Here is a 19,322-nt window from a genome sequence, read left to right as displayed (position 1 = left end):
GCACAATATGTGTATGTCTCCCTCTGCTTAATATTTCATTGAGACCTATTCACCCTAATATGATTAATTTGTTCATCAAAGGCACAAGGAGTAGGGGAAGGGAACTATCTTTAACAAGAAGTTGCTTCTGTGAGTTGTACAGTTCTTGCAAAACAAGTGAACAAGACAGCTCAATGTTAACATATATGTACCTGTCCCCTCCCAAACATAGTTTTCTCTCAATCTCTGTCACAATAGTGCTCACTCTTTGAGCATATATGTCCTAAGTGATTTAACTTCCACCTATTAAACTATTCTACCATTTGACAGATCAAAAACTGAATCTGTATTTTAAAATTCCCTCAAATTATTTTAATCACATCTAAAATATGAAAGTTGATTTGTCTTTAAAAGGATATTTACCCCGAACAGCACTGTCAGATAATACTATTTAAGTAATTTGGGCCATCACAAACTTACTGGATCTTTTCACAGTATTTTTTAGGTAAGAAATACAATTTCAATAGAAATACTCAGCTATGCTTTGGACATATGAAGTAAATCACTCAGTAATTGACATATCTAGTATATTTTATAGAACTAGATCTCAAGCCACATTGATAAGCATAATAATTTTTAAAGAATTTAGAAAATATTTAAATCAAGAACATCTTTTGAGAAATAATGCCTTTATTTCTTTGGACAATTTATGTCATCAAAGAAATATTCTGCTTTTAAAAATTAAAATTAACACTAGCTGATAGACTTTTACCCTATCAATATGATGTGCCTTGTTTCTCATATCAATCTGATATGACCAGGAATTTTATAATAAACTGGACTACTAAAAAAATTTTAGAGTTGATAACAATAACTGGGATACTTAAACCAAATAATCCATATTTATAATTTTGTTTGTTTAGTTTTATAACATTTGGATATTGAGGTGGTGTTTGCCATTTTAGGGGATACAAAACTGAGTACCATATGTCCTGACCCTCAAAAAAACTCTTAGATGTAAAATAACAATTTGTTGAACTTAGCTATATAAAAAAGTGGTGAAATTATTATATAATATATGCTATTTTGAATTTTTAATAATATTGTCACTTATATTTGAAGATATTTTTAATGGGTCTCTCAAAGCTCTTTGCACAAGTAACCTCCTACCATTTTCAGGATGAAAGAATAAGTCCTGAGGACACCAGGGAAATGTGATTGGTAGTAATGAACACATAGAGCAGTGAAATTATTTCCTAAAATCGTAGTGAAAAATTATCTTCAAACTTAGGATTTTTCACCATAAGTTAATATCATTAACTGTAGAAATTACCCATTTTATGTTAAGCTTTTACATGTGCATTGACTTTTTAAGAACTATTTTAGGTTTGATAAAACTCAGGGTCAACAGATCTGGGTTTGAATTCTGAATCTACAACTTATCTGTCAGTTGACACTGATTCACTCTTTTCTCACTACCTGATCCTCAGTTTTTTCACTTGTAAAAGGGGTGGTAACACCTACCTTACCTATTTTATGGGATTTTAATGATTACCCAAAAGGAAAATGTATGTCAATACATTTTGAAAACCTGAGAGAATTTTATAAATGTGATATTTGGATTTGTGTGTGGTATGTCTTTTAAATTGTGTGTGTTTTTCTTTTAATTTTTAATAAATATTTTCATCACAAGGAAGAAATTATGTGCCCATATGCTTTTTTCCAACAAATGAAATACATATAAAGAATGATACTTAGTACATATTGTTTGAAATACATGTTTCATCCTGACTTCTGTTTTAAATTTTCATTAGGACATGTGACTGTTTTAAGTTTTTCTCAGTGGAGTTCTAACTGGAAGACTTTCCAGCTTCATAAACCTTTCTACTTCCAGTGAGACTCTAAGTAGGAGCAGAAAATGGAAACTATTACCCATTGGCTGCTCATTGTACAAATCTTTTGCTTTTTGTCGTCTTTGAAATTTATATCTTTTTTATGCCCAGGGCTAATGTGACAAGGTCAAATGGTATTAGGTTTTCACTAATGTCCTTTGTCTTTCTGGTTTGAATTTTCTTAGAAAAAATATACACAGAATGTCAGTAAAAGGAAAAGTTCTAGAGGTTAAAATAAAAACGATTCTACTATTAGGTTTCTACCATCCTAGTGGTGAATAAATAGCTAGTTTTCTTGATTAAAATTTCCAAAAAGGAGCATGATTCTAAAAGCATGGTTATCTGAAAAGGCAAAATTTCGATATTATGAAAAATATGTGGTCAAACCAAATATTTCTTCACCTGAAGAAATACTTTATTTTTGCAAAGGGAATTTTTATTTTTAATTCTAAAACTTTATTGGTTATTTTTAGTTAATGTCTTCATATAACCTATATGTTACCAAATATTGCCATATAACTTATTGGTTAAAAACATGAGATATTCTGAAAAAAGAAAAACTCATTATCTATTAATCTTTCAAAATCCATTTAGTAGGAGGGTAAAGATTTAGCATTAGAAATATACTAACGGTAAAAAAGAAATAAGAATTTTCTTTTAATAAATACATTTATTATAATTGTATTTTCACTTAAATAACTTAAATTTCTTACTTGTAGTAATGATCTAGAATGCCTGAATAGGAAATGTCACAAAATTAGGACTTGAATGCACTAATTACGTATTGACAAAGTTTTAAGTTTCTTTTTCAGTGTACATGTGACATTTCAGTAAATTTTTTATTAAAGAGTGTGTGTACAAATAATGAACTGTATATGCAAATGTAATGGCCAATATTTGATCACTTTTTCTTTTATTACCTTGGATTTTTCCCCTGGAAATTGTTTTTAAGAAGCAGTGTTATATAGGTAGTGTAAATAGTAATATTGTACTTAGGATTGGCTACAATCAGAGAGGTCTTCCAGACTCCTTATTTAGTCTGTTTTATCATCAGTTGCATCTTCTGTCTCTCTTCTAATGCAGAACAGGATAATACAGGAGAGGAGTTAATGTCAGTACAAGGGTTGGCTTTGTGCCATGAGGCTTCCAGTCACAGTGTTATCCTGTAAGCTTCTGATCTTAGAATAATAGTGCTTTTTTTTTTCCTACCATGGCAGGGTGTTGGTAGAAATAAAGATGTAAAAATCTCTGCCAGGTAAACTAGGGGGACAATATAAAAAAACCAAGAAAGTAGAAGTGGAAACTAATGCATACTTTTTTTTTCTTTTTTGTACCAGAAATACTCATTTAGTGGAAGTATATTTTGAACATATATGGATCTTCAACATTTATAGAGGGGATTAGTTCAGATTAGTTTTGTATTTGTGATGAGAATATATTTTATACAAAGTAATTTTTATCTTGTTTAAAGATTTAGATGAACTAGCTTAATTTTTATTGCCAAATAGCTAGGGTAATGTGATATTATGTGATAAAGTAAGTGTAAACTTGTCTTGGTTGGAAATGTAAATCAAACTAAAATTAATTTTCCCTGCATAGCTTTTGTTACCAATAAAGTGAGTATTTTCAGTATCACTTATGTTCCTTGTTTGAATATGGGGTCTTAATGACAATTGTATCTTCGAAAATGATAGAAACTTTTAAAAGTAGTAGAAAAGTTTATTATTATTAGAATTTGAACATGCTTGTTTTAATAATGAGTATTAATTTTAAAAATTAGTATATTCTGCCAAATTTAAGTTATTCTATCAATAGAAAACAATTTCTATTATGTGTTCCTTAAATGCATATTTCCAATTTAAAAATAACCCCAGTGTAACCTTGTGCACTTACAGGACTTATAATACTTTTAATCTAGTAAATGAAACCTTCTTTAAATTAGAAACAAAACTAGTGACTCTAATTAAAGTTATATTGTTAAAAAGTAAAAATACATATTTTTTATGTTTTTACCTCTTAATGGTTTGTTAAATGTTTGAGCCAGAAAAAAAATACATAGAAAATATGAATTCTGTGTAAATTTGGCCATATGCAAAGATACAACAATAACAACAAAAAACCCATTTATTTTTATTTAAGTACCAAGTGCACATTAAGCTTCATGATAATTATGATTGATACTAGCAATTCCATGATAACTTCTCTTTAGAAATAAATCTTTCATTATGGAATAAATACTTAAAATCTTATAATTACTGCATTTTTAATAAGTATTGTTAGTAAAGATTATATTATTGTATTCTATTGTGAAAATGCAATTGTATATAGTTATACATTTCTTCCAAATTTATAATTTATAACATTATATAATTGTGTTATATAAATATATATTTACATCAATAATATTAAGAACATTCCAATTTAAAATTTTTATAAATTCCATTTTGGTTTTCAGCTTGACAAAAATCATACCACTTTTTCATTTTGTTTCTTTGGAAAAACTAGATGTCAGCAACAATTGTCTTTCTGGTAAGTTTATAGTAATATATAATTGTTTTTTAAATAATAGGCTTTTGAGTTTCTGTTCCAAGTATGGTAAGGTGTTGTTTTGGGTAGATGAGTTAATGGCATTTACAAATAACATATCTATACAAAATGGTGTAGAGGAGGAAAAATTTCCTCTACCTTCTCAGGCTAAGCCTGAGAATTAAACTGATGTAAGTCAGATAAACAGAAAAAGAGAATACAAGTTATAATTTTTTTTTTTTTTTTAACATGTACATAGGAGTTCTCACAAGAAAATAAAGACCCCAGAAGCAATCAGAGTTGAACTTACATAGTGAGCTGGACAAAGAGTAGTAAATTGTGAAAATGTGATGAGGCAGAGGGGCTTGGGCTAAGGTAGTTAATTGGATGGAAAAGTGACTAGGAAACAAAGGCTAGTTTAACAGGTTTGTTTGTATACATATCTCTTGGCCTGGACTTCCTGTCCTTGTGATAAGAATGTCCCTTTGCTTCTGGTATAGGTCGAATATCTTTCACATAGGAATTTAATCTCCTGCTTTGAAGAAAAAGAAGGAAGGTCAGAGGGCCCTTGCATCTGCTCTTTTTTAAGTGCCTTTAACTCAAAATAGTCAAAATGCCAGAATGGCGTACTGAGGTGCCGTGTATTCTAAACTCCTTCAAATGTGTGGTGAAATAATTTAATTAAAAATTTCTCTCCACTTTTAAAATCATATTACTTCCATATCTTTCTGGTAAACCTGGGAAAATGTCAGAATTATATTCTTATTTAAAATTCATATATCTTTTACCTATGAAATGAATAGCCTAATGAAGATAAGTAAACAAACTTGTGTAAGTTGTTGACTCCTAACCAGACATCCATTAAAAGTTTATTAAATTAAAGAATGATGAATTGATTTGGTTAAACAGTCCCTCCCCCCAAATTTCCCCATCTCCATTTTCAGCCAGTCCCCTCATAGAGACAATCACAGTTCTAAATTTGTCACCATAGGTTAAATTTGACTGTTGTACAACTTTGTATTAATGAGATCAAATAGTATTTGCTTGGCATTCATGTGACATTCCACCACATCAGTTGTTCAGTTGTTTGTAAAGGTAGTCTTTTTTTTCTGAAGTGTAGTCCTTTGTATAAATATATTACACTTTGTCCATTATCCTGTTTATTGATATTTTAATTTTTTCCTGTTTGAGGCTACTGTAATTACAAAGTTCCTATGGAAATTCTTTTTTTTTTTTTTTTTTTTAAACATCTTTATTGGAGCATAATTGCTTTACAATGGTATGTTAGTTTCAGCTTCACAACAAAATGAATCAGTTATATATATACATATGTTCCCATATCTCTTCCCGCTTGCGTCACCCTCCCTCCCACCCTCCCTATCCCACCCCTCCAGGCGGTCACACAGCACCGAGCTGATCTCCCTGTGCTATGCGGCTGCTTCCCACTAGCTATCTACCTTACGTTTGGTAGTGTATACATGTCCATGCCTCTTTATTGCTTTGTCACCGTTTACCCTTCCCCCTCCCCATAGCCTCAAGTCCATTCTCTAGTAAGTCTGTGTCTTTATTCCTGTTTCACCCCTAGATTTTTCATGACATTTTTTTTTTCTTAAATTCCATATATATGTGTTAGCATACGGTATTTGTCTCTCTCTTTCTGACTTACTTCACTCTGTATGACAGACTCTAGGTCTATCCACCTCATTACAAATAGCTCAATTTCGTCTCTTTTTATGGCTGAGTAATACTCCATTGTATATATGTGCCACATCTTCTTTATCCATTCATCCGATGATGGACACTTAGGTTGTTTCCATCTCTGGGCTATTGTAAATAGAGCTGCAATGAACATTTTGGTACATGACTCTTTTTGAATTATGGTTTTCTCAGGGTATATACCCAGTAGTGGGATTGCTGGGTCATATGGTAGTTCTATTTGTAGCTTTTTAAGGAACCTCCATACTGTTCTCCACAGTGGCTGTATCAATTTACATTCCCACCAACAGTGTAAGAGGGTTCCCTTTTCTCCACACCCTCTCCAGCATTTATTGTTTCTAGATTTTTTGATGATGGCCATTCTGACTGGTGTGAGATGATATCTCTTGTAGTTTTGATTTGCATTTCTCTAATGATTAGTGATGTTGAGCATTCTTTCATGTGTTTGTTGGCACTCTGTATATCTTCTTTGGAGAAATGTCTATTTAGGTCTTCTGCCCATTTTTGGATTGGGTTGTTTGTTCTTTTGTTATTAAGCTGCATGAGCTGCTTATAAATTTTGGAGATTAATCCTTTGTCAGTTGCTTCATTTGCAAATATTTTCTCCCATTCTGAGGGTTGTCTTTTGGTCTTCTTTATGGTTTCCTTTGCTGCGCAAAAGCTTTTAAGTTTCATTAGGTCCCATTTGTTTACTTTTGTTTTTATTTCCCTTTCTCTAGGAGGTGGGTCAAAAAGGATCTTGCTGTGATTTATGTCATAGAGTGTTCTGCCTATGTTTTCCTCTAAGAGTTTGATAGTTTCTGGCCTTACATTTAGGTCTTTAATCCATTTTGAGCTTATTTTTGTGTATGGTGTTAGGGAGTGATCTAATCTCATACTTTTACATGTAGCTGTCCAGTTTTCCCAGCACCACTTATTGAATAGGCTGTCCTTTCTCCACTGTATATTTCTGCCTCCTTTGTCAAAGATAAGGTGACCATATGTGCGTGGGTTTATCTCTGGGCTTTCTATCCTGTTCCATTGATCTATATTTCTGTTTTTGTGCCAGTACCATACTGTCTTGATTACTGTAGCTTTGTAGTATAGTCTGAAGTCAGGAAGCCTGATTCCTCCAGCTCCATTTTTCGTTCTCAAAATTGCTTTGGCTATTCGGGGTCTTTTGTGTTTCCATACAAATTGTGAGATTTTTTGTTCTAGTTCTGTGAAAAATGCCAGTGGTAGTTTGATAGGGATTGCATTGAATCTGTAGATTGCTTTGGGTAGTAGAGTCATTTTCACAATGTTGATTCTTCCAATCCAAGAACATGGTATATCTCTCCATCTATTTGTATCATTTTTAATTTCTTTCATCAGTGTCTTATAATTTTCTGCATACAGGTCTTTTGTCTCCTTAGGTAGGTTTATTCCTAGGTATTTTATTCTTTTTGTTGCAATGGTAAATGGGAGTGTTTTCTTGATTTCACTTTCAGATTTTTCATCCTTAGTGTATAGGAATGCCAGAGATTTCTGTGCATTAATTTTGTATCCTGCTACTTTACCAAATTCATTGATTAGCTCTAGTAGTTTTCTGGTAGCATCTTTAGGGTTCTGTATGTATAGTATCATGTCATCTGCAAACAGTGACAGCTTTACTTCTTCTTTTCCGATTTGGATTCCTTTTATTTCCTTTTCTTCTCTGATTGCTGTGGCTAAAACTTCCAAAACTATGTTGAATAAGAGTGGTGAGAGTGGGCAACCTTGTCTTGTTCCTGATCTTAGTGGAAATGCTTTCAGTTTTTCACCATTGAGGACGATGTTGGCTGTGGGTTTGTCATATATGGCCTTTATTATGTTGAGGAAAGTTCCCTCTATGCCTACTTTCTGCAGGGTTTTTATCATAAATGGGTGTTGAATTTTGTCAAAAGCTTTCTCTGCATCTATTGAGATGATCATATGGTTTTTCTCCTTCAATTTGTTAATATGGTGTATCACGTTGATTGATTTGCGTATATTGAAGAATCCTTGCATTCCTGGAATAAACCCCACTTGATCATGGTGTATGATCCGTTTAATGTGCTGTTGGATTCTGTTTGCTAGTATTTTGTTGAGGATCTTTGCATCTATGTTCATCAGTGATATTGGCCTGTAGTTTTCTTTCTTTGTGACATCCTTGTCTGGTTTTGGTATCAGGGTGATGGTGGCCTCGTAGAATGAGTTGGGGAGTGTTCCTCCCTGTGCTATATTTTGGAAGAGTCTGAGAAGGATAGGTGATAGCTCTTCTCTAAATGTTTGATAGAATTCACCTGTGAAGCCATCTGGTCCTGGGCTTTTGCTTGTTGGAAGATTTTTAATCACAGTTTCAATTTCAGTGCTTGTGATTGGTCTGTTCATATTTTCTATTTCTTCCTGATTCAGTCTTGGAAGGTTGTGCCTTTCTAAGAATTTGTCCATTTCTTCCAGGTTGTCCATTTTATTGGCATAGAGTTGCTTGTAGTAATCTCTCATGATCTTTTGTATTTCTGCAGTGTCAGTCGTTACTTCTCCTTTTTCATTTCTAATTCTATTGATTTGAGTCTTCTCCCTTTTTTTCTTGATGAGTCTGGCTAATGGTTTATCAATTTTGTTTATCCTTTCAAAGAACCAGCTTTTACTTTTATTGATCTTTGCTATCGTTTCCTTCATTTCTTTTTCATTTATTTCTGATCTGATTTTTATGATTTCTTTCCTCCTGCTAACTTTGGGTTTTTTTTGTTCTTCTTTCTCTAATTGCTTTAGGTGCAAGGTTAGGTTGTTTATTTGAGATGTTTCCTGTTTCTTAAGGTAAGATTGTATTGCTATAAACTTCCCTCTTAGAACTGCTTTTGCTGCATCCCATAGATTTTGAGTCGTCGTGTCTCCATTGTCATTTGTTTCTAGGTATTTTTTGATTTCCCCTTTGATTTCTTCAGTGATCACTTCGTTATTAAGTAGTGTATTGTTTAGCCTCCATGTGTTTGTATTTTTTACAGATCTTCTCCTGTGATTGATATCGAGTCTCATAGCGTTGTGGTCGGAAAAGATACTTGATACCATTTCAATTTTCTTAAATTTACCAAGGCTTGATTTGTGACCCAAGATATGATCTATCCTGGAGAATGTTCCATGAGCACTTGAGAAAAATGTGTATTCTGTTGTTTTTGGATGGAATGTCCTATAAATATCAATTAACTCCATCTCATTTAATGTATCATTTAAAGCTTGTGTTTCCTTATTTATTTTCATTTTGGATGATCTGTCCATTGGTGAAAGTGGGGTGTTAAAGTCCCCTACTATGAATGTGTTACTGTCGATTTCCCCTTTTATGGTTGTCAGTATTTGCCTTATGTATTGAGGTGCACCTATGTTGGGTGCATAAATATTTACAATTTTTATATCTTCCTCTTGGATCGATCCCTTGATCATTATGTAGTGTCCTTCTTTGTCTCTTCTAATAGTCTTTGTTTTAAAGTCTATTTTGTCTGATATGAGAATTGCTACTCCAGCTTTCTTTTGGTTTCCATTTGCATGAAATACCTTTTTCCATCCCCTTACTTTCAGTCTGTATGTGTCTCTAGGTCTGAAGTGGGTCTCTTGTAGACAGCAAATATATGGGTCTTGTTTTTGTATCCATTCAGCCAATCTGTGTCTTTTGGTGGGAGCATTTAGTCCATTTACATTTAAGGTAATTATCGAAATGTGTGTTCCCATTCCCATTTTCTTAATTGTTTTGGGTTTGTTATTGTAGGTCTTTTCCTTCTTTTGTGTTTCTTGCCTAGAGAAGTTCCTTTAGCAGTTGTTGTAGAGCTGGTTTGGTGGTGCTGAACTCTCTCAGCTTTTGCTTGTCTGTAAAGGTTTTAATTTCTCCATCAAATCTGAATGAGATCCTTGCTGGGTAGAGTAATCTTGGTTGCAGGTTTTTCTCCTTCAACACTTTCAATATGTCCTGCCACTCCCTTCTGCCTTGCAGAGTTTCTGCTGAAAGATCAGCTGTTAACCTTATGGGGATTCCCTTGTGTGTTATTTGTTGTTTTTCCCTTGCTGCTTTTAATATGTTTTCTTTGTATTTAATTTTTGACAGTTTGATTAATATGTGTCTTGGCGTATTTCTCCTTGGATTTATCCTGTATGGGACTCTCTGTGCTTCCTGGACTTGATTAACTATTTCCTTTCCCATATTAGGGAAGTTTTCAACTATAATCTCTTCAAATATTTTCTCAGTCCCTTTCTTTTTCTCTTCTTCTTCTGGAACCCCTATAATTCAAATGTTGGTACGTTTAATGTTGTCCCAGAGGTCTCTGAGACTGTCCTCAGTTCTTTTCATTCTTTTTTCTTTATTCTGCTCTGCAGTAGTTATTTCCACTATTTTATCTTCCAGGTCACTTATCCGTTCTTCTGCCTCAGTTATTCTGCTATTGATCCCATCTAGAGTACTTTTAATTTCATTTATTGTGTTGTTCATCGTTGCTTGTTTCATCTTTAGTTCTTCTAGGTCCTTGTTAACTGATTCTTGCATTTTGTCCATTCTATTGTCCATTCTATCTCCAAGATTTCGGATCAACCTTACTATCATTATTCTGAATTCTTTTTCAGGTAGACTGCCTATTTCCTCTTCATTTGTTAGGTCTGATGGGTTTTTATCTTGCTCCTTCATCTGCGGTGTGTTTTTCTGTCTTTTCATTTTGCTTATCTTACTGTGTTTGGGGTCTCCTTTTTTGCAGGCTGAAGGTTCGTAGTTCCTGTTGTTTTTTGTGTCTGTCCCCAGTGGCTAAGGTTGGTTCAGTGGGTTGTGTAGGCTTCCTGGTGGAGGGTACTAGTGCCTGTGTTCTGGTGGATGAGGCTAGATCTTGTCTTTCTGGTGGGCAGGTCCACGTCTGGTGGTGTGTTTTGGGGTGTCTGTAGACTTATTATGATTTTGGGCCGCCTCTCTGCTAATGGGTGGGGTTGTGTTCCTGTCTTGCTAGTTGTTTGGCATAGGATGTCCAGCACTGTAGCTTGCTGGTCGTTGAGTGAAGCTGGGTGCTGGCATTGAGATGGAGATCTCTCGGAAATTTTTGCTGTTTGATATTATGTGCAGCTGGGAGGTCTCTTGTGGATCAGTGTCCTGAAGTTGGCTCTCCCACCTCAGAGGCACAGCACTGACTCCTGGCTGCAGCACCAAGAGCCTTTCATCCACACCGCTCCTTAATTTGGGATGATTCCTTGTCTATTCAGGTATTCCACAGATGCAGGGTATATCAAGTTGATTGTGGAGCTTTAATCCGCTGCTTCTGAGGCTGCTGGGAGAGATTTCCCTTTCTCTTCTTTGTTCTCACAGCTCCCAGGGGCTCAGCTTTGGATTTAGCCCCGCCTGTGCGTGTAGGTCGCTGGAGGGCGTCTGTTCTTTGCTCAGACAGGACGGGGTTAAAGGAGCCGCTGATTCGGAGGCTCTGGCTCACTCAGGCCCGGGGGTAGGGAGGGTCACGGAGTGTGGGGCGGGCCTGCGGCGGCAGAGGCCGACGAGACGTTGCAGCCTGAGGGGCGCCTGTGCGTTCTCCCGGGGGACTTGTCCCTGGATCCCGGGACCCTGGCAGTGGCGGGCTGCACAGGCTCCCCGGAAGGGCGTGTGGCTAGTGACCTGTGTTCGCACACAGGCCTCCCGGTGGCGGCAGCAGCGGCCCTAGCGTCTCATGTCTGTCTCTGGGCTCCGCACTTTTAGCCGCGGCTCGCGCCCGTCCCTGGAGCTCTCTCAAGCAGCGTTCTTAATCCCCTCTCCTCGTGCACCAGGAAACAAAGAGGGACGTAAAAGTCTCTTGCCTCTTCGGCAGTTCCAGACTTCTCCCCGGACTCTCTCCCGGCCAGCCGCGGCGCACTAACGCCCTGCAGGCTGTGTTCACGCCGCCAACCTCAGTCCTCTCCCGGCGCTCCGACAAAAGCCGGAGCCTCAGCTCCCAGTCCCGCCCGCCCCGGCGGGCGAGCAGACAAGCCTCTCGGCTGGCGAGTTCCGGTCGGCCCGATCCTCTGCGCTGGAATCTGTCCGCTTTGCCCTCCGCACCCCTGTTGCTGTGCTCTCCTCCGCGGCTCCCAAGCTCCCCCACTCCGCCTCCCGAAGCCTCCACCTGCGAAGGGGCTTCCTAGTGTGTGGACACTTTTCCTCCTTCACAGCTCTCTCCCGCTGGTGCAGGACCCGTCCCTATCCTTTTGTCTCTGTTTAGTTTTTTCTTTTGCCCTACCCAGGTACGTGGGGGGTTTCTTGCCTTTTGGGAGGTCTGAGGTCTTCTGCCAGCGTTCAGTAGATGCTCTGTAGGAGTTGTTCCACGCGTAGATGTATTTCTGGTGTATCTGTGGGGAGGAACGTGATCTCCGCGTCTTACTCTTCCGCCATCTTCCCAGAAGTCCTCTGGAAATTCTTGTACAAATATTTTTGTAAACACATGTTTTCAGTTCCTTTGGGTAAATGTTTAGAGTGTAATTACTGGATAATAGAGTAGGTGCATGTTTAACTTTATAAGAAACTGTTAAAACTGTTTTCCAAATAGTTGTAACATTTTATTTCCCCGCTAGTGATGTGTAAGAGTTCCAATCGCTCCATTCTTACAGCGTTTTTAGTATTTCATTGTGTTATCTCATTATGGTTTTAGTTTGCATTTCCCTGATGGAAAATGATATTGAACCTCTTTGCATGTATTTATTGATGATTTCTGTATATTCTTTTGTGTCTATTCATGTGTCTTACCATTTAAAAAATCTGGTTATTTGCCTTTTATTGATTTCAATAAATTCTTTATATATTCTGGATGAAATTCTTTGTCAGACATGTTTTGTGGATGTTTCTCACAGTCCCTCTTTTACCTATTAATTTTGTTGATGATATCTTTAGATGAGCAGAAGTTTTCAATTTTGGTGAAACTTTATTATTTTTAATAGTTTTTGCTCTCTGTGTCCTTTGTAATATTTTTCTACCTCCAGATTGAGATGATTTTCTATGCTTTCTTACTTTCTTGTAAGAAAGTAAGAAGTCTTATACTTTAAGTTTTTACTTTTAGGTCTGTGATCCACCTCAAATTATTTTTTATGAAAGGTTTGAAGTAGAGGATGAGTTCAATTTTTAATATGGATATTTAGTTAACTGTTCCAGCAACATTTGTTGAACGAACTATTTTCATCATTGAATGACTTTGATGTCTTTGTCAAAAAATTGATTTACATTTTGCCTATGTTGGGATGTGTCCCTATTAACTGATTTTCTCTTAATGATGTCATATTTTCCTATTTCTTTTTATGTCCAATAATTTTTAACTGTATGTTGAACATTGTTCGTAGTACAGTTTGCTGAGTCTGGCTGTTGTTGTCTTCCTTTTAAAGGGTATTAAGTGTAATTCTGGCAGGCAGTTAAAGTATTGGTGGATAATTTTGTTGATGTCAGCCTTAATTTCATTCCCTTCTAGGACAAGTCATTTTAGTTTTCACCTCTCAGTGCATGCCCCTACCCCAGGGCATTGTCTTCACTCCTAATGCATGTTCTTTCTGGATTTTAGCTGAATCTCTGAGCTATTCAGTTGAGTCTCATATGACGGGGCTGAAATTCCAATGTCTTTCACTGCTGCATGAACTATAATGTCATCATTCGGCTGTTAGCCTGATAGCAGGTTATCTCTGCTAGGTTTTTCAGAGTGTTGCCCTGCCTGTAACTCCTAGCACTCCAAGGACCTGCGGCAAATCCTCACATAGACTTCTTCCCCCAATTTCCTCCCCCGAGCATATGCACACACAGCTTCTTCTCAGAACTTTTCACCATAAATTCCAGCTTCACATCTAAACTTTGCCTCCTCACTCAGCAAAACAGCCTCTTTGCTTGGTTTCCACTTTCTTGCTCTAAGGTAAAATGCATTTAGGCAGAAAACCATTGTGATTGTCAGCTCACCATGTGTGTTTCCCTTTTCTCTGAGTGAGGCTTAAAAACAGGTGCTTCATGTTTATTGCTCAGTTTTATGATTGTTTTCTGTGGGAGAGTAATTCTGGTATAAATTACTCTTAATGTATCCTAGACTGACCTACTATTTTTACTTTTGAAACTATAAATATAATTCTGTTTAGGCATATGTTCAATTTTACCACTATCCTATTACTTTTGATTTTACTTTTTTAGATTTTGTGTTTGCAATTTGGGGCAAACTGCTCTAAGCCCTTTACATACATTATCTCATTTAATCCTCACCCTATGAGATAGAGATGAACCTGAATCATCAAGCAGTTGTATGATTTGCATAAATTCACACAGTGGCTAAATGGTAGAAATATGTATTTTGATAGCAGAGTCTATGTTCTTAATATGGTCTCCTTTTAAAAGCATATCATATTCTGCAAAATAAATATTTTTTGTTTTCTTTCTTTAATAGCTAACCCATAAATAAAATGGTCATTGATTTATGATTATTTTTCTTTATCTGTGATAACTTTCATAATAATTTTTATTGTTTATTTTCTATAGATCTTACAAGTGCCCTAAGGTGGTTTGATGCATGCTTTTCTCTCCATGAATTGTCTCTCACTGGAAACCCACTTCTTCAAGAAATAAACTGGAGGTAAAGAAACAATGTTGCACCCTATGTACATACTTTATTATAGTTGCAGAGAACACAGTTCCATGAAAATTGTTCTGTGTATACTAATTACTTGGGAAAAGTTAATAAAAAATAACTTAAAAGATATTCAAAACAAAACAGTTTTGTAAAAATACTTTTAAAAATATCTTCTACCTAAAATAATTTTTGTACATGTACGAAGTAATGCAAATTTGAAATGATACTTTTGATCCATACCATGGATTATGTGACACTTTTAGTATGATGTCAACTTAGGTTTTGTGTTTATAGAAAAGACATTTGCTGGAAATTACTTTTTTTTTTTTTTTTTTTTTTTTGCGGTACGCGGGCCTCTCACTGTTGTGGCCTCTCCCGTTGTGGAGCACAGGCTCCGGACGTGCAGGCTCAGCAGCCATTTGATTTTGTTTTATTTTCTTAACAGAGAAAGTTGGTGTCTGTTAAAGTATGTGTCATAAGTATATATGAATTCATGCCTCTATTTTGAATATTGCAGTACCTAGATGTAAAAGAAAAAAAAATTTTGTGATTTTTTTAAAGCTTTTTTTAAAAAAATTTAATTTTATTTATTTTTGGCTGCATTGGGTCTTCATTGCTGCATGTGGGCTTTCTTTAGTTGAGGCAAGCGGGGACTACTCTTTGTTGCAGTGCGTGGACTTCTCCTTGCAGTGGTTTCTCTTGTTGCGGAGCATGGGCTCTAGGTGCGCGGGATTCAGTAGTTGTGGTGCATGGGCTCAGTAGTTGTGGCACATGGGCTTAGTTGCTCCATGGCATGTGGGATCTTCCCGGACCAAGGATCGAACCCGTGTCCCTTGCATTAGCAGGTGGATTCTTACCCACTGAGCCACCAGGGAAGTCACTTGATTTTTTTTTTAATTTAATTTATTTTTTCTACAGCAGGTTCTTATTAGTCATCAATTTTATACACATCAGTGTATACATGTCAACCCCAAACTCCCAATTCATCCCACCACCACCCCTGCCCCCCCGCCACTTCCCCCCCTTGGTGTCCATACGTTTGTTCTCTGCATCTGTGTCTCCATTTCTGCCCTTCAAACCAGTTCATCTGTACCATTTTTCTAGGTTCCACATACATGCGTTGATATACGATACTTGTTTTTCTCTTTTGACTTACTTCACTCTGTATGACAGTCTCTAGATCCATCCATGTCTCTACAAATGACTCAATTTCATTCCTTTTTATGACTGAGTAATACTCCATCGTATATATGTACCACATCTTCTTTATCCATTCATCTTTCGATGGGCATTTAGGTTGTTTCCATGTCCTGGCTATTGTAAATAGTGCTGCAATGACCATAGGGGTGCATGTGTCTTTTTGAATTACGGTTTTCTCTGGGTATATGCCCAGTAGTGGAATCGCTGGGTCATATGGTAATTCTATTTTTAGTTTTTTAAGGACCCTCCATACTGTTCTCCATAGTAGCTGTATCAATTTCCATTCCCACAACAGTGCAAGAGGGTTCCCTTTTCTCCACACCCTCTCCAGCATTTGTTGTTTGTAGATTTTCTGATGATCCCCATTCAAACTGGTGTGAGGTGATTCCTCATTGCAGTTTTGATTTGCATTTCTCTAATAATTAGTGATGTTGAGCATCTTTTCATGTGTTTCTTGGCCATCTGTATGTCTTCTTTGGAGAAATGTCTATTTAGGTCTTCTGCCCATTTTTGGATTGGGTTGTTTGCTTTTTTAATATCAACCTGCTTGAGCTGTTTATATATTTTGGAGATTAATCCTTTGTCCGTTGATTCGTTTGCGAATATTTTCTCCCATTCTGAGGGCTGTCTTTTTGTCTTGTTTATGGTTTCCTTTGCTGTACAAAAGCTTTTAAGTTTCATTAGGTCCCATTTGTTTATTTTTGTTTTTATTTCCATTAATCTAGGAGGTGGATCAGAAAAGATCTTGCTGTGATTTATGTCAAAGAGTGTTCTTCCTGTGTTTTCCTGTAAGAGTTTAATAGTGTCCGGTCTTACATTTAGGTCTCTAATCAATGTTGAGTTTATTTTTGTGTATGGTGTTAGAGAGTGTTCTAATTCTATTCTTTTCCATGTAGCTATCCATTTTTCCCAGCACCACTTATTGAAGAGACTGTCTTTTCTCCATTGTATATCCTTGCCTTCTTTGTCATAGATTAGTTGACCATAGGTACGTGGGTTTATATCTGGGCTTTCTATGCTATTCCATTGATCTATATTTCTGTTTTTGTGTCAGTACCATATTGTCTCGATTACTGTAGCTTTGTAGTATAGTCTGAAGTCAGGGAGTCTGATTACTCCAGCTCCGGTTTTTTTCCCTCAAGACCGCTTTGGCTATTCAGGGTCTTTTGTGTCTCCATACAAATTTTAAGATTTTTTGTTCTAATTCTGTAAAAAATGCCATTGGTAATTTGGTAGGGATTGCATTGAATCTGTAGATTGCTTAGGTTGGTGGAGTCAGTCATTTTCACAATATTGAATCTTCCAATCCAAGAACATGGTATATGTCTCCATCTGTTTGTATCATCTATAATTTCTTTCATCAGTGTCTTATAGTTTTCTGCATACAGGTCTTTTGTCTCCCTAAATAGGTTTATTCCTAGGTATTTTATTTCTTTTTGTTGCAACAGTAAATGGGAGTGTTTCCTTAATTTCTCTTTCAGATTTTTCATCATTAGTGTATAGGAATGCAAGAGATTTCTGTGCATTAATTTTGTATCCTGCTACTTTACCAAATTCATTGATTAGCTCTAGTGGTTTTCTGGTGACATTGTTAGGATTCTCTATATATAGTATCATGTCGTCTGCAAAGACTGACAGTTTTATTTCTTCTTTTCCAGTTTGTATTCCTTTTATTTCTTTCTCTTCTTTGATTGCCATGGCTAGGACTTCCAAAACTATGTTGAATTATAGTGGTGAGAGTGAAAATCCTTGTCTTGTTCCTGATCTTAGAGGAAATGCCTTCAGTTTTTCACCATTGAGAATGATGTTTGCTGTGGGTTTGTTGTATATGGCCTTTATTATGTTGAGGTAGGTTTCCTCTATGCCCACTTTCTGGAGAGTTTTTATCATAAATTGGTGTTGAATTTTGTCAAAAGCTTTTTCTGCATCTATTGAGATAATCATATGATTTTTCTTCTTCAATTTGTTAATATGGTGTTTCACATTGATTGATTTGTGTATACTGAAGAATCCTTGCATCCCTGAGATAAATCCCACTTGATCATGTTGTATGGTCCTTCTAATGTGTTGTTGGATTTTTTTTTTTTTTTACATTTTTACATGTATATTCATCAGTGATATTGGTCTGTAATTTTCTTTTATGTAGTATCTTTGTCTGGTTTTGGTATCAGGGTGATGGTGGCCTCATAGAATGAGTTTGGGAGTGTTCCTTCCTCTGCAGTTTTTTGGAAGAGTTTGAGTAGGATGGGTGTTAGCTCTTCTCTAAATGTTTGATAGAATTCACCTGTGAAGCCATGTGGTCCTGGAGTTTTGTTTCTTGGAAGATTTTTAATCACAGTTTCAATTTCATTACTTGTGATTAGTCTGTTCATATTTTCTATTTCTTCCTGGTTCAGTCTTGGAAGGTTATACCTTTCTAAGAATTTGTCCATTTCTTCCAGGTTGTCCATTTTATTGGCATAGAGTAACTTGTAGTAGTCTCATAGGATGCTTTGTATTTCTGTGGTATCTGTTGTAACTTCTCCTTTTTCATTTCTAATTTTATTGATTTGAGTCCTCTCCCTCTTTTTCTTGATGAATCTGGCTAATGGTTTATCAATTTTGTTTATCTTCTCAAAGAACCAGCGTTTAGTTTTATTGATTTTTGCTATTGTCTTCTTTGTTTCTATTTCATTTATTTCTGCTCTGATCTTTATGATTTCTTTCCTTCTACTAACTTTGCATTTTGTTTGTTCTTTTTTCTCTATTTCCTTTAGGTGTAAGGTTAGGTTGTTTATTTGAGATATTTGTTGTTTCTTGAGGTAGGATTGTATTGCCATAAACTTCCCTCTTAGAACTGCTTTTGCCTCATCCCATATGTTTTGGATCATCATGTTTTCCTTGTAATTTGTCTCTATGTATTTTTAAATTTCCGCTTTGATTTCTTCAGTGATCTCTTGGTTATTTAGTAATGTATTGTTTAGCCTCCATGTGTTTTTTACTTTTTTTTCCCTGCAGTTGATTTCTATTCTCATAGTGTTGTAATCAGAAAAGATACTTGATATGATTTCAGTTTTCTTAAATGTACTGAGGCTTGATTTGTGACCCAAGATGTGATCTATCCTGGAGAATGTTCCATGCACACTTGAGAAGAAAGTGTAATCTGCTGTTTTTGGATGAAATGTCCTCTAAATATCAATTAAATCTGTCTTATCTATTGTATCATTTAAAGCTTTTGTTTCCTTATTAATTTTCTGTTTGGATGATCTCCCCATTGGTGTAATTGAGGTGTTAAAGTCCCCCATTATTATTGTGTTACTGTTGATTTTCTCTTTTATAGCTGGTAGCAGTTGCCTTATGTATTGAGGTGCTCCTATGTTGGGTGCATATATATTTGTAATTGTTATAGCTTCTTCTTGGATTGATCCCTTAATCATTATGTTGTGTCCTTCCTTGTCTCTTTTAACATTCTTTA

At 35.8% G+C, this 19,322-nt stretch overlaps 1 protein-coding gene across 1 annotated transcript in view; it reads left to right on the top strand.

Moving 5' to 3' along the window:
• Positions 1–19,322, top strand: part of LOC115853078 (leucine-rich repeat and IQ domain-containing protein 1) — a 123,419-nt gene that overhangs the window by 51,278 nt on the left and 52,819 nt on the right. Inside the window, exons 13-14 of the mRNA XM_030856461.2 lie at positions 4,327–4,400; positions 14,578–14,671. Of these exons, the coding sequence (XP_030712321.2) occupies positions 4,327–4,400; positions 14,578–14,671 (168 nt within the window). The remainder of the gene's footprint in view (positions 1–4,326; positions 4,401–14,577; positions 14,672–19,322) is intronic.

The sequence above is a fragment of the Globicephala melas genome, chromosome 10, assembly GCF_963455315.2.
Source record: "Globicephala melas chromosome 10, mGloMel1.2, whole genome shotgun sequence".
NCBI lineage: Eukaryota > Metazoa > Chordata > Mammalia > Artiodactyla > Delphinidae > Globicephala > Globicephala melas.
Note: the sequence above shows the minus strand (reverse complement) of the source record. Positions and strands in the feature narration are given on the sequence as shown.